General features: G+C 39.9%; 1 protein-coding gene across 1 annotated transcript in view; it reads left to right on the forward strand.

The window, feature by feature from the left end:
• DMD (dystrophin) overlaps positions 1–16,484 on the forward strand; it is a 3,625,631-nt gene that overhangs the window by 1,249,951 nt on the left and 2,359,196 nt on the right. The window contains exon 15 of the mRNA XM_082246191.1: positions 3,944–4,051. Coding sequence (XP_082102317.1) covers positions 3,944–4,051 — 108 coding nt within the window. The remainder of the gene's footprint in view (positions 1–3,943; positions 4,052–16,484) is intronic.

A 16,484-nucleotide genomic window follows, 5' to 3' on the forward strand; every position in this document is an offset into this window, starting at 1 on the left:
CCCACCTAAAAATACAATTTTTAAAATATACTTTCTTAATAATTTAATTTCCACCAATAGAATGTAAGTGAATCTGAAATGTGTATTCCAGTGAGCTTGGGGAACAATCAATATATGACAAGAAAATGCTCCTGCCTTGTGCTGAAGTATATTATTGTGAGATTTGGAATCCTCAGCATTTTAGTACAACTTTGGACCATTCAATACTGGACACTTTCACCCCCCTCCTGCCCAGCAAATTTTCAGCGCTCAGAGCTGTCACATTTGAATGCCAACTACTCAGTCATGCAACACTGTGCCTAAATTAAATTGTTATTTTTTTGAGAAAGATAGAGATTTTTTTTGGTGGCATTTATCACCACTAGGCTTTTTTAATTTTTTGAGATATAAACAAACAAATACTGACATTTTTGAAAAAGTAAAAACGTTCTTCAGAAATTTGGGCCAAAATGAATTCTGCTACATTTCTTTTGGTAAAAATAACCCAAATCAGTGTATATTATTTACTCTGTGGGAAAGTTAAAGAGTCTACAATCTATGGAATTTATATTTGAAAATGTATCAATCCTTATGCACTGACTGCCTATCTAATTTTTTGAAGTTCTAAAATGACAGGGCAGTGCAGTGCAAATACCCCCCTTCCAAAAAAAAAAAAAAAAATGGATGTAATGATAAACTATTCTGCCTAGTTACATTACTTTACAATAGAATAGGAGAAGGGATATAATCTATATCAGGTGTTTAACCTCCCTGGTGGTATGATTCTGTCAGGAATTTTATACCAAAAGCGGTACGGAAATTTGGCGTTATGTATTATAGGCCTACAATTCTTAGTAATTACTGACTTAAACCTGACCAAAACAAGACTCTAGTAGACATCTCAGATGTGATAAATTTGAAACACAAACGCATGAATTATAATTGAATCAATAATATAATTTTATTATATAATATATAATATATATAATAAAATTATATTATTGATTAGATTATAATTCATGTGTGATATATTATATATATGTGTGTGTGTGTGTGTGTATTATATATATATATATATATATATATATATATATATATATATATATATATACACACACACACATATATATATATATATATATATATATATATATATATATATATAAAATATAACGCATGAATTATAATTGAATCAATAATATAATTTTATATATATATATATATATATACACACACACACATATATATATATATATATATATATATATATATATATATATATATATATATATATATATATATATATATATATATATATATATATATATATACATATATATATATATGCATATATATATATATATATATATATATATATATATATATATAATATAAAATGTGTTATGTGTTTGTGTTTTGTGCAACGTTTTGAATTTCCCTCCCTAGTTCCGCTCCCATGCAGCATTGCTGCTGCAGGGAACGGAACTAGGAAGTCATCACACCGACAGACGAGCGGCGGGACTCTCGGCTGGCGCTCGCAGCAATGAGAGATCATCGCTGGATCACCAGGAGAAGGTAAGAGACACCGCTGCGCTCTCTGCACATCTACCCCGAGCGTGACTCGGGGATACCGATCCTGGACTAAAAAATCCACCCCGAGTCACGCTCGGGATTACCGCCAGGGAGGTTAATGCTATTGAGAACTTTGATAAAGGGAATAACCCTCACTTCCTGTTCCACTGACATTATTTTAAAAGACAGAATGTGAAGGGAACTCTACAACAGAAACACATACAGAAATGAAAATAAAATAAAAAAAAAAAGCTTCAGTACAGCAGGGAAGGACTAGAACCCTCACTTCCTCCCTGGTGACATTTTACTACTACTTCTGTCAGTAGGATAAAAAGTAAGGGGAAATCTTTTTACTGAAACCCTGTATAGTAGTGCTAACCAAATAGGAGGTCTAATGCTTCTTAGCTCTAAAACAAGCAAAAAACAAATGCGGTGTGATATACATTTAGAAGTAAACTAGCATAAGGGGAAATGTAAAGGCTGCCATTGCTGACCTCAAATATTAAAAATACAATTTGCCTGACTGTTGTATATATACAAACCCAAATCCAAAAAAGTTGGGACACTGTACAAATTGTGAGTAAAAAAGGAATGGACTAATTTACAAATCTCATAAACTTATATTTTATTCACAATATAATATAGATAACATATCAAATGTTGAAAGTGAGACATTTTGAAATGTCTTGCCAAATATTGGCACATTTTGGATTTCATGAGCTACACATTCCAAAAAAGTTGGGACAGGTAGCAATAAGAGGCCGGAAAAGTTAAATGTACATATAAGGAACAGCTGGAGGACCAATTTGCAACTTATTAGGTTAATTGGCAACATAATTGGGTATAAAAAGAGCCTCTCAGAGTGGCAGTGTCTCTCAGAAGTCAAGATGGGCAGAGGATCACCAATTCCCCCAATGCTGCGGCAAAAAATAGTGGAGCAATATCAGAAAGGAGTTTCTCAGAGAAAAAATTGAAAGAGTTTGGAGTTATCATCATCTACAGTGCATAATATCATCCAAAGATTCAGAGAATCTGGAACAATCTCTGTGCGTAAGTGTCAAGGCCGGAAAACCATACTGGATGCCCGTGATCTTCGGGCCCTAAGACGGCACTGCATCACATACAGGAATGCTACTGTAATGGAAATCACAACATGGGCTCAGGAGTACTTCCAGAAAACATTGTCGGTGAACACAATCCACCGTGCCATTCGCCGTTGCCATCTAAAACTCAATAGGCCAAAAAAGAAGCCATATCTAAACATGATTCAGAAGCGCAGGCATTTTCTCTGGGCCAAGGCTCATTTAAAATGGACTGTGGCAAAGTGGAAAACAGTTCTGTGGTCACACGAATCAAAATTTTAAGTTCTTGTGGAAAACTGGGACACCATGTCATCCGGACTAAAGAGGACAAGGACAACCCAAGGTGTTATCAGCGCTCAGCGCTTGTTCAAAAGCCTGCATCTCTGATGGTATGGGGTTGCATGAGTGCCTGTGGCATGAGCAGCTTACACATCTGGAAGGGCACCATCAATGCTGAAAGGTATATCCAAGTTCTATACAACATATACTCCCATCCAGACGTCGTCTCTTTCAGGTAATTTCCAACATGACAATGCCAGTCCATATGCTGCATCAATTACAACATCATCGCTGCGTAGAAGAAGGATTTGGGTACTGAAATGGCCAGCCTGCAGTCCAGGTCTTTCACCCATAGAAAACATTTGGCGCATCATAAAGAGGAAGATAGGACAAAGAAGACCTAAGACAGTTGAGCAACTAGAAGCCTGTATTAGACAAGAATGGGACAAAATTCCTATTCCTAAACTTGAGCAACTTGTCTCCACAGTCCCCAGACGTTTGCAGACTGTTATAAAAAGAAGAGGGGATGCCACACAGTGGTAACCATGGCCTTGTCCCAACTTTTTTGAGATGTGTTGATGCCATGAAATTTAAAATCAACTTATTTTTCCCTTAAAATTATAAATTTTCTCAGTTTAAACATTTGATATGTTATCTATGTTGTATTCTGAAAAAAATAATTTGAAACTTCCACATCATTGCATTCTGTTTTTATTCACAATTTGTACAGTGTCCCAACTTTTTTGGAATCGGGTTTGTACATATACTATACATACAATAAATACAGAAATAAACATTAGTAGACATTTTAAACATTCTGAAAAAAATTGGAATCCTTGTTCTTGGTAATCAGTTGACATAAATTTTAACAATACTTCAACTTTAAATGCTTTCAAGGTATACATATTGATTTTGTTTGTATCCTCTGATAGCTTAACACTGTATTGCATTTTTTTTTAAAAATAAAAAACTGTGCAAATTTAGTTTTTTTTGCATCTGTATTATACTCTTTTTGTTTATTTGTATTTTAGTGCCGATTTGATGCTTGGCTTACGGAAAAGGAGGAGATGATTAACACTGTTCAGAATGCAGAGGTTAAGGATCAGAATGAAATGCTTTCTAACCTAAGAAAATTAGCGGTATGCATACTTACTTAAAGTCATTTTTTTATTTGATGTCATATATGATAGGCTTGTTTACACTAGAACACAGTATGCTGCAGAGCATCCATTGCAGTATATTGACACTGCATTTAACAGCCCATTTAAAAATATATAGACTGAAATGCATCTCAACAAACAAAAATCTGGGGCAGACTACATGTTTTTTTTCTCACACACAGGATGCAGAATATCAGCAATAGTTTTGGACAATATAGGAAAGTAGAAAATATTATTAAAAATCATTGGATCATTTTAGGAAGGGTAAGCACATAGGACCAGTACTACCTTAAATCCTGAAATTTATATATTGAAGGGCCACCACCCTAAGGACTAAATTAGTGAAGAATGTCTTTGATCCACCTAAGACACCATCCTTTACATTTTTTGATTTTTTTTCCTCATCAAAAGACTTTTGTTTGCGCATTATAGCAGTAACAAAATCCAAAATGCTGACACATTTGACCTAAGCCTTTATCATAGCATAAATACATAACTTTAAAAACATGTGTATATATATATATATATATATATATATATATATATATATATATATATATATATATATATATATAGAAATACAACCCTCTTGAAATGCAGTGTAAGCTTAATTAAAATCCATCACATTAATTGATTAGATCTGCTGATGATCAAACCAAGCTCAAAAAATCCCATAGAGCAGAGGGTAAACAGGAGGCACAAAATATTGACCATTGGGTCATGCAGATGCAACAAAAAAGCAATATCATTATCAAACATATAACAAAATAAACCAATTATTTAAAAAAATGTTGCCATCATCCTGTTATTCATGCCAAATGGCATCCTGGTATTGAACGGGTGTATCCACCAACCCTTCCATTGGAGTAGGATGCAATGTGTATCCTCCCCTTTTGTGGGTTTCTTAATCTGTTCCAGACCAAAAAAAAAGTATTAAGGTTTCCTCCATGTACTGTCCTAAAATGTTTAGATACATTTAAAATGTTTTTAGCATTTAAATTGACAGTGTCATTATAATGCTGTGATACCCTAACTCTCAAATGATGAATGATGCACCATACATATTGTATCTGACAGGCACTGAATTTCATTACATACATCACTGACTTTGAGCTGAAATTATAAAGTGTATAAGAATGTGTGTTTTTCCTGTAGAGAAAGAAGTAACAGTTTTTGTTTTCCTGTGTCGTCTACATTGTCTGCCTGTGCTAGTGCCACATGGGAATGATCCTGTATGTGTGTGAAGATTGTTGTGAACGAAAAAGACTGGGGGATAAAATAGATCCCAATGTTGGAGCTCTTCCACAAGAAAAATGACACCCTTGTTGTAAAATATCATATAATGTTTTATCCACATAAGTAGTTACAAAATGTGTTGTGTTTCCACTGCATTGAGACCGCTTCCTGATTCTAGGACTCGCTGCATTATTTAACATACTGTCTCAATCCTTTCCCTCTGCTTTGATTCTGCCTCTATCTCCATTACATTTTTTAATCAAGTAGGTTTTTATTCCCATGGTAGGAACTGTGAGTGTACCACCTCAAAAGTAAATATGAGAAGTTTACTGCTAATATAATGGGCAATGTATTTTAAATTAATAATTACATATCCTGTTCCACACAAGTGGTAATTAATTTGCTGGAATGCCCTTGTGGGCGTCAATAAATTTGACAGACCTCTGGATCACCTTCTGTACATATCAGCAAGCATGTGTATAACATCAGGAGGGGGTACAATAAACATAGTGTATCTAGTACTTTTAAAGACTCATAATAGGTATCCAAATGTATTCAAGTTTTGTGGTATACAAAAAAAATCATAAACTTTGGAAAGGGGGTAATTGGATCAGGAGGGGAGGCTGTGCCAAAGAGAATCCTGGTGGATTTACAATTTATGGTTAAGTAGTGCATTGGGATGATGAGGTTCACATCCCCCTATGTTAACGGATCCCTTATCTTTGAGATTTATAGGATGTAATTTTATTATTTCTATGTGATTTTATATGGATAGTTCATGGTATTTTCTAAGAATAGTATTTGATAATTTTTAAGATTATTATTGAAAGTTCAGACACAGTTTTTTTCCGTAATGTCACTGTGGCTGCAGAACAGCAGAAAAATAAGAAGAAATAGTGTGTTCATAAGTTATAGCAGTTGTGGTAGCTGACCGCTGTATATAGGTACCAGTGTAGAGTAAGAGAACATCACAATAGGAAGCTAAGGGAGAGAGGAGTAGTGAGATTAACAGCAGGAAATTATTAGTTACTGGTTACCAAGGCAACAGAAGACAGGGTAAAAAAAATACCATGAATACAGACAGTCCCTAGTCTCTGAAGATGTCCTTAGTTAGGACATAATATGCAAGACCGGATATGTAGATCTGGAGAATTGTCACACTATACATCAGTCTGTTATTAGCAGCCATTGGGAAGCAGGAAGAGGGGATAAGTTAGAGCAGTGGTCCTCAACCCTGGCCTACAGGGCCCACTACCAGGCCAGATTTTCAAGATAACTGAAATACATCCCAGGTGATATCATTTGCTGCTCAGTGATTGGAGTACTCTAGTCTGCATCTCCCCAAGGTAATACCTAAAATCTGGCCTGTTAGTGGGCCCTGTAGGCCAGGGTTGAGGACCACTGAGTTAGAGCACTGAGTGGAGCTTAGGTGAGTCTGTGCACCCCAGAGGGCGCTTGTGAGCTAAAGCCAGCTGACTCACACAGACTGAGGAACAGTATTTTAGAAGAGATTTTAGCTGGCTGGGAATCATGTTTACAAACTGTGACTTGGGGGATTTGTTAGTGCCTGGCTGCTACTAACCTAATGTGAATGTTCGTATCGTAATCTTGTTTCTGATTTTAATAAATGATTTGGCAGAAGAAACCATGTGGCTAATTATTATAGGACATCAGAGTAGAGGTTAAAGTGGAGAGAAGTTGAAACAAGGATTATCTTGACAACACCTGGGTTAACCTTGATTGAGCTGTACATGCTCTTTTAAAATGTAGTGATCCAACCTTAACTACTTCCCTGCCAGGCCAATTCTGCCATTTCTATCCTAAACATAAAAATAATAATTTTGCTAGAAAATTATTCAGAACCCCCAAACAATATACATTTTTTAGCAGATGCCCTAGAGAATAAATTGGTGGGTTTTGCAATTTTTAATGTCACACAGAATTATTGCAGCAATTCAAACACAATTTTTTGGGAAAAAAATACAATTTAATGAATTTTAGTGCACACAAAAATAATATAATACCCATTTTTTGGATATAATATAAAATATGATGTTACTCCAAGTAAATAGATACCTAATATGTCTCACTTTCAAATTGCTTACGCCTGTAGAACAGCGTCAAACTGTGATACTTAAAAATCTCTATAGGCATATATCGCTTTTAACCACTTGCCGACCAGTCACGTTGACTGTACTGCGGCAAAGTGGTTCGTTATCGTGGCGACAAATCGCTCTGTTAATGTCCACAAAAGTGCTGCAATTGTTTTGGTATTGCTGTGCAGTGCACTATATAAGGGGGGGGGGGGTAATCCACGGTATAATATACTTTGTAGAAAGCATATTATAGTGGATTAGTAGTATTATTGTGCACTGTGCAGCATTGTGACAGGTGTGGTGACTGAGCGTTGCTGCAGCTCTGACAGGAATAATAAAGGGGCACTCTGACGGGAATAAAAAAGGGGAACTCTGACCGCAATATTAAAGGGGGACGCTGACCGCAATATTAAATGGGCACTCTGACGGGAATAATAAAGGGGCACTCTGACGGGAATAAAAAAGGGGAACTCTGACCGCAATATTAAAGGGGGACGCTGACCGCAATAATAAATGGGCACTCTGACGGGAATAATAAAGGGGCACTCTGACCGCAATATTAAAGGGGCACTCTGACCGCAACATTAAAGGGGAACTCTGACCGCAATATTAAAGGGGAACTCTGACCACAATATTAAAGGGGCACTCTGATGGGAATAATACAGGGGCACTCTGACCGCAATATTAAAGGGGCTCTCTGACCGCAATATTAAAGGGGAACTCTGACCGCAATAATAAAGGGGCACTCTGAAGGGAATAATAAAGGGGCACACTGATGGGAATAATAAAGGGGAACTCTGACCGCAATATTAAAGGGGCACTCTGACCACAATATTAAAGGGCCACTCTGACCACAATATTAAAGGGGAACTCTGACCACAATATTAAAGGGGCACTCTGACGGGAATAATAAAGGGGAACTCTGACCGCAATATTAAAGGGGAACTCTGACCGCAATATTAAAGGGGCACTCTGACCGCAATAATAAAGGGGCACTCTGACGGGAATAATAAAGGGGCACTCTGATGGGAATAATAAAGGGGAACTCTGACCGCAATATTAAAGGGGCACTCTGACCACAATATTAAAGGGCCACTCTGACCACAATATTAAAGGGGAACTCTGACCACAATATTAAAGGGGCACTCTGACGGGAATAATAAAGGGGAACTCTGACCGCAATATTAAAGGGGAACTCTGACCGCAATATTAAAGGGGCACTCTGATGAGAATAATAAAGGGGAACTCTGACCGCAATATTAAAGGGGCACTCTGACCGCAATATTAAAGGGGAACTCTGGCCGCAATATTAAAGGGGCACTCTGACCACAATATTAAAGGGGAACTCTGACCACAATATTAAAGGGGCACTCTGACGGGAATAATAAAGGGGAACTCTGACTGCAATATTGAAGGGGCACTCTGATGAGAATAATAAAGGGACACTCTGACTGGAATAATAAAGGGAAACTCTGAGTGGGACACATAAAGGGGCACTCTGATGGGGACACACTGGATGTAAAGGGGCACTCTGAAGGGGACACACTGGATGTAAAGGAGAACTCTGATGGGGACACGGACACAGGCTGAATGATGGCGGGGGACATGGGCTGCATGACAGCAGTGACATGGGCTGAATGACGGGGGAATACAGACTGGATGAGGGGGACACAGGCTGGATGAGGGGGGACACAGGCTGACAGTGTGTCCCTGTTAGAGTGCCCCTTTATATCCAGTGTGTTTCCGTCAGAGTGCCCCTTTATGTGGGCTAATTTTTGGGGCCCATACAGGCTGACACTTACTTCTGTATCCTGTGAATGCGTAATGTACCTCCAGCTACCAAATACTACGTTCTTAGCTGTCAGGTAAACCCATGTGGGCTAATTTTTGGGGCCAATAATGGCCGACACTTACTTCTTTATCCTGTGAATGCCTAATTTTTCAGACTGGAATTTAAAATCAATGGGTCTGTAAAGGTTCCGCCAAATTGTGGAATGGATGTGGACCCATTTTACAGCTGTGTGAATGGACCCTATATGTATTAGACATGTATTTACCAGCTCCTGTCAGTTCTGGCTGATTTTTGGAAAAAAAAAAAGACATTTTTTTGCTTTAAAAAAAAAATAAAAATTTTAGGGCAACTTTTCCAATTGCAATACTTCTGTTATGACATTGTACATGTGCTGGGACTATTTGTGCACAGATAGTATGTCTTTTGTGGCTGCAAATATGACCTAAAGGTTTTTAAAATTCACCTCCCATTAAAGTCAATGGGGCCCGCCGCGAACTTGCGGTTCGCGGACTTTTGAGAAAATTTGCGGCTCACGTTCGTGAACCGCCCCGATCGATGTTCGTCCATCACTAATGGGCACTGATAGGCTGCACTGATGGACACTGATGAGGCAGTACTGATTAGACGGATAGATGGGCACTAACAGGTGGCACTGATGGGCACTAATAGGTTGCAATGATGGTCACTGATAAGGCGGCACTGATAGGTGGCACTGATAGGCGGCATTGATGGACACTAATGGGCAGCAGTGATAGGTGACACTGTTGAAAACCAGTAAGAAAGAAAATCAGGTGGTGAATAATGAATAAATAACTATTACAAGTATTAATGGCAATTATTGTTTCAGATCTACGTTTATAAAGTATGGCAACCGTTGTTACAATTTTCTTTAATCTGTCTGCCATGAAGAACAAAAAAAAGGTTTCGGATAACATGTTTTGGAGACATGAGACTGCAATTATTTGTCATTTATAGTTCTTTATAAAGTTCCCATAATGATACTTGCTTTGATATTCCATTCATCATGCGCACAGAACAAATAATATACAATGATAAAAAAACAGAGCAACATTTCAAAATTAAAGGTTTATTTAATTACAAAACTCACTTCCAAGACACTTGAGATGTTGTTGATTAGATGCAGTAAATTGCCTCTCTTGAGTCATTATAATACTACACTATGTATTCTGTAAAGGACCATCATAAATATTTTAGCAGAAAAAAAGCTAAAACTATTTAAAATCATAGAAAAACAGAAAGGTAGAAGATATACAGTACCTCAAGAATAGGTGCAGTTTTTACTTTAAATAGTTTTTATTGAGATAGCAATAGAAATAACACAATTCATCCAAAAAATAACGTTTACAATTACAAGAAATGAGTGAGAACAAATATTAACTGTTACTTTACAACAAGCCCATAGTGTATATGGATGAGTCACATTGGGAATACATGGTAGGAGATACCCAACCTCGAGCATTTTAAAAGGGAATATTCAGCCTCCACCCAGGAGAGACCAACACAAGCACCCCTATTGGGAACCTGCTGTGCAAGGGGAGGTAGACCCCAAGGCAGGAGGCTGAGATAGAGACAAGGGTATGGAGAACCCAAAAGCCATCCATCCACCATGTGGCGGCGCTTTTTAGGCCTAGACCTGACCCAATGTTTTGAAAACCTAGTTGATGACTGGTAACTTTAGGATGATACAGGAGTGAAGGCTACTGACCATAATCATTAACGTCCAAACTTTGAGTTACTGAGAGAGGAAGGAGAGAAAAGGAAAGAAAAGAGAAGAAGAAGAGAGAGAGAGGTAAAGAACATTGTCCAGGGAGAGCCTACCCACTCTCAGCCTTCCAAAGACAGGAGTAGGAAATGTCAGTTAAAAGAGCGGGACCCTCACGTAAGTTGCCCACGGCTCCCATGTAGATTCAAACCTTGCAGAAGAATTTTCCAGCACACTAACCAGCTTTTCTTGAGTTATAATCCATGAAATTTTCCTTTTTGCCCTTGAGAAGGAAACCGAGGGCATTTCCAAAACTCTGCTATGGTCAATTTGGCTCCTGTTAGAATGAAGTGAATGGGACGATGGTTATATTTACTTGCTGGAAAATCCTGTACATTCAATAAAGCTCTTTGTGGAGTTTGTGCCAGTGCCACTCCAGTTATCCTGAGAATAACATTGAAGACTTTGTTCCAAAAACCCCTGATTTTGGGGCATGACCACCAAGTGTGTAGCATGTCGCCCACTGTATTGCAACCCATGAAGCAGAGAGGAGAGGCCGATGGGCACATACGCAAGAGCCAAAATGGGACCAAATACTACCTCATTAGAACCTTTAGGTTGGCCTCGATAAGGCCTACATTAAACATACCTTTGGGAAGCTCTAGTAGAGGAACGGAACCATTCCTCCACAGACCACTCACATGCCAGATCAGTCTCCCATGCCTCCATGTAGGCCGTTTTCGATAATTGCGAGGCTAGAGAATTATATATAACTGTAATCCCACCCTTCCTTTCCGTCAAATTACTGCACCAAGCTTCTTAAGGAGAAATGCTGGTGGGAGTGGGCTTAGACGTCCATAAGGTGTGTAAAAAGTGTTTAAGTTGAAGGAATCTAAAATTTTCAGATTTCGGCATTTTTAATTTGGTTTTGCAATAGCTGTCCGTGATGGAGCCCCGATTGTGTAAAAAAGTGGCCTATCCGGTAGAGACCCTTGTCCAACCACTATTTAAATGCAAGAATGTCTGCACCCGGGGGGAACAGTGGGTTACGGAATATATGAGCCAAGGGCTTGATGGGAGAAGTGAGTGCTGGATGAGTTCTGAGAGAATCCCACAATTGGAATGAATGGAAGAGGGTTGGGGATAGAATAAGAGGTCTACTCTTGGTTGGGCACAAAGGAGATAATCCAGGGTGTTCAGGGGGACCGCCTGCCATTCATTTAGTACCCAGTCAGGTATATTAAATTGCTTGTAGATCTCTGAAGTCTGAGCCAGGCGCGCAGCTTGAAAATACCACTGCAAGTTAGGGACCCTCAGACTACCCTGTTTCTGTGAACGGAACAACACCTTCCTCGAGAGCCTACAGCGCTTTGACCCCCAGATAAATTTAGTAATCTTATTCTGTAGATTCTTCAAAAACTGCTTGGAAACCGGGATAGGTAGTGATCGGAAATAGTATAAAATTTGGGGCAGCAGAGTCATCTTGACTGAGTTTATTCTGCCCAGCCAAGAAAGACACAAGTTTCTCCAGCTGTTCAGTTCAGAAACTATGTGTTTGAACAATCCTGGGTAGTTTTCTCCAAACAACTGGTCCACTGAGGGTGTTAGTTTGATGCCCAAATATGGGATGGATGAGTTGGCCCAAGAGAAGTCAAAGTTTGACTGGAGATTGAACACCTCTGATGGAGGGAGGTTAAAATTCAGAGCCATTGATTTAGAGAAGTTCACTCTCAAACCTGAGACTCTAGAGAATGCTTCCAGGGTATGGCAGACATTTGGAAGGGAGACCAAGGGAGATGTTTAAAACAGAAGTAAGTCATCCGCAAATAAAGCGCATTCATGAATATTAGGACCACAATGTAACCCGTTTATGTCTGGGCCATCCCTTATAGAGATAGCCAAGGATTCAATTGCTATGGCAAAAAGCAGGGGTGGTAGAGGGCCCCCCTGCCTAGTGCCACTAGAGATTGGAAGTGGGGCTGAATAATGACCTTGTAGTTCAATTTGCGCTTCGGGAGTGGAATATAATGCCTGAATAATGTTCAGGAAGGATGGACCAAAACCCCATCACTGCAGAACCTCGAATAGATAAGTCTATGATATGGAGTCGAAGGCCTTATGCAAGTCCAATGAAAGTAAAAACCCCTTTTGCGGGGTACCCCCATCCCAATTGGCTTAGAGAAGGGATACTATGTCAATTTCTCTCTGAATCTGATCCGGCCCTTGCCTCCGTGGTATGAAACCTACTTGGTCCTTGTGGAGGTAAGATGCAATGAAGGCGGCCATGTGGTCAGCTAAAATTTTAGTCATGAGTTTAAGGTCATTATTTATTAATGAAATTGGCTTAGAATTATTGAAAAGGCTTGGATCTTTATCCGGCTTGGGTAAGACTAAAATGAAAGCTGAGTTAAGTGACCTATCCAGTGCCAAGCCTGAATGCAGAGCGTTAAAAAATCCCGTTAAGTAAGGGGCCACTGTGGAAGCAAAGGTTTTGTAATATATATTAGAAAAACCGTCAGGACTGGGTGCAGAGCCAGATTTGGACTTTTTAATAGCCTGTAAGATTTCATCCTCTGAGAAGGGACGTTCGATTTTCGAACAGTGCTGCTCGCTAAGCTGAGGGAGAGAGAGTGAAGAAAGAAAGGTTTGTACCTCCGTTAGGCATGGGGATGAGGTAGGGTTGTAGAGGCAATGAAAAAATGTACGAAACGTATGTAATATGCGTTTCGGGTTCTGAGTCAAAGTCCCCCCTGCTACTTTAAGTTTCAGAAGCGCATGTATGCGTTGTTTGTGGTGGAGCCTGTGAGCTAGGTACAAGCCTATCCTGTCCGTTTGATGGTAGAATTTAGCCGAAGTCCATCTCAGATGTTTTTCTGCTTTAGTGGTTAAAGCTAGGTTAAGAGAGAGTCTTGCAGCCCCAAGCGCTTCCGCAGACTGTCTAGATGGGTTATTTTTATGTTTACCACTGAGATCCTGGAATTCTCTTTCTAGTCGTTCAATGTCATCTTTATGTGCCTTGAGGGTGCGTGAAGAAATTTGAATGAGGACCCCTCTATTTGTGGCCTTGTGAGCCGCCCACAGTGTTTCCTGTGTGTCATTCAAGTGGAAATACTCTTGAATGGCCTTGTCTATTTAGTTGACAATGCTGGGATTACTAAGAAGAGATTTGTTAAGTTTCCATCTATATTCGCATGTTCGATGCCCTCCGCCCAGAAGCTGCAGATAGACTCCCGAGTGGTCAGACCAGGGTGAGTCCCTGATGTTGGCTTTAGAGGCTAGTGGGACATGTGGTGAAGAGATTAAGATGTGGTCTATCCTAGCAAAAGAAAGGTGGGGATGAGAATAATGCGTATAATCCTTCCTGGTTGGGTTGGTCTCCCTCCAAATGTCCACCAGACCCTGTTCAGCTAGAAGCTTGCATATGCGCAAACTTTGCTTGGATGGGGCCGAGTGCTGGTTTGACAGTGGCTTCTTTTTGTCAAGGCTTTGATCGAATGCTATATTAGAATCTCCCCAAAAAATTACCACCCCCTCCAGAAGAGGAGACAAGGTAGCAAACAGCGATTGGAAAAATGTATTGGTTGTGATTTGGAGCATAGTAGGAAATGAGTGAATACAGGGTGCCTGATATGTGGCCTTTAACCAGGATAAACCTACCCTTGGGATCTGAGTGCTTGGACACCAGAGAAAAGGAACAGTTGCAAGAAAAAAGAATCGCAACCTCCCTCGTCTTGTTGCATGCATTAGCCAGATAGAAGGAGGGGTACTTAGCATGCAAAAAGGAGGGTTTATAATGCTGAGCAAAGTGTGTCTCTTGGAGAAGTAATATATCTACCTTCTGAGAGTGAAAACACGGAAGTACCTTCCTACGCTTAGTTGGGGAGTTTAGGCCCTGAGCATTTTGTGAAGCTATTCTAAGCCTCAAAGGTTGATTTTTATTAAAAGCCATGGAGGAATGGAGACCGACCGAGCGTTAGTGGAATGGTCTTACCAAAAGAGGAGGTTTCTTCATTCCCGAGATGGAAGTGGTCTTCCGTAGGCAAGAGTTTCCATGATGAGGTCTCCCTGGACAATGGAGGATAAAAAGAAGAGTTAGAAAGAAGAAAGAGGTAGCAGTACAGGACAGATTTGAGAACGCCCCTACCAAAAGGGGCTCTAGGCTGGAGAAAGGTTACCAGTCCTAGAAGCCAGTAACTACAATACTGATGTGAAATGCAAACAGATGAGAACAGTAAAGCATGACAAACAAACAAAGACAAACAACAGAGAAGGTCCCACTGGACCAACATTAAAGAAAAAACATCTCCCTCTGATGAGAGAGAAATTCCCATGTTGGTGAGACTGGAAAACCAGCAACCAGAATGGGAGAAGGGGCATGATCACCGGACCAGTGATCCGGATCCCCTAACATTAGCTGAACTAAAAAAGGAAAAAAAGAAACCCAAAATGATGTTGTCTTTAAAAACAAGTATGTTGAGGCCACTGGGAAACCATGGACAAGAGGCTAGATAGCTATATCTATAGGTAACAGTGTCAACCAAGCAGTTCAAGGTGGCCTCAAGGCTCCGAGTGGCTCAGAGAAAGGGAACAAGGGGTTACTGTTAAAACACTAGAGACAATGTAACCAAGTCCCTATACAGCGTTACAAAATGAAAAAGAAAAATTAAGCGGGTGTCCAGGAGAGTTCCAGAAGACGTCCAGAAAAAAGGGAAAAGGGTGGGCGACCGTCTTTAGATTTCTTAGACTTGGTCTTCTGCCAGAGAGGGGACAGTGGGCTTGAAGGAAGTTGTCTCTTGGTGGAGCTGGAAGCAGTAGATGCTGGGGGTGAAGCAGGCTCTTGAGAGATGAGATGAAGTTTGAGGAGAAGTTTCTCACCCTCATGGAAGGAAGAAAAGGCATATGGTCTCTGTTTGTATTCAAATTTAAGATTGAAAGGAAACAGCCAGCAGTACTTAATGTTGTGTTGGATGAGAGCAGCCAATAGTGGTTTAAATGATCTGCGATGCTGAATGGTGGTTGGAGATAAGTCAGTGAAGATCTGAATAGGCGCTCCTTGAAAGGAGAGGTTGTCACTGGTACGAGATTTATGCATAATATCCTCTTTCACACCATAGTAGTGAGGCTTCACTATAATATCCCTAGGGAGGCCGTCTTTTCACGGGGATTGCAGAGCCCTGTGAGCCCTGTCCAACTCCAGCTTGTGAGGTGCTATGTCTGGTAGGAGTTCCCTGATGATAGATTGCACTGCGGCCGTTACAGCTTGGAAGGATTCCGGAACTCCCCTGATCCTGAAATTATAGCACCTGCTGCGGTTCTCCAGATCATCAATCATTAGGAGAGCTGCTACTAACTGTTCATGCAGTTCCTGAAGGTGGTCAGAGTGCTGGTTAGACTGAATCCCAGTATGTTCCAATTTGGTCTCAATGAACTCTATACGGGAGCCAAGATTGAGGAGATAAGCCTTTATTTCCCCAGTAATTTTGGAGGCTGTGTTAGTCAGACAAAATTCAGCAAAATTGGAAAACACAGCTTCCATCTGAGCCTGTGGGCCTTGGGAGAGATCAG

This window comes from Pelophylax lessonae (assembly GCF_965119305.1).
Source record: "Pelophylax lessonae genome assembly, chromosome: 2".
In the NCBI taxonomy this organism is placed as follows: Eukaryota; Metazoa; Chordata; class Amphibia; order Anura; family Ranidae; genus Pelophylax; species Pelophylax lessonae.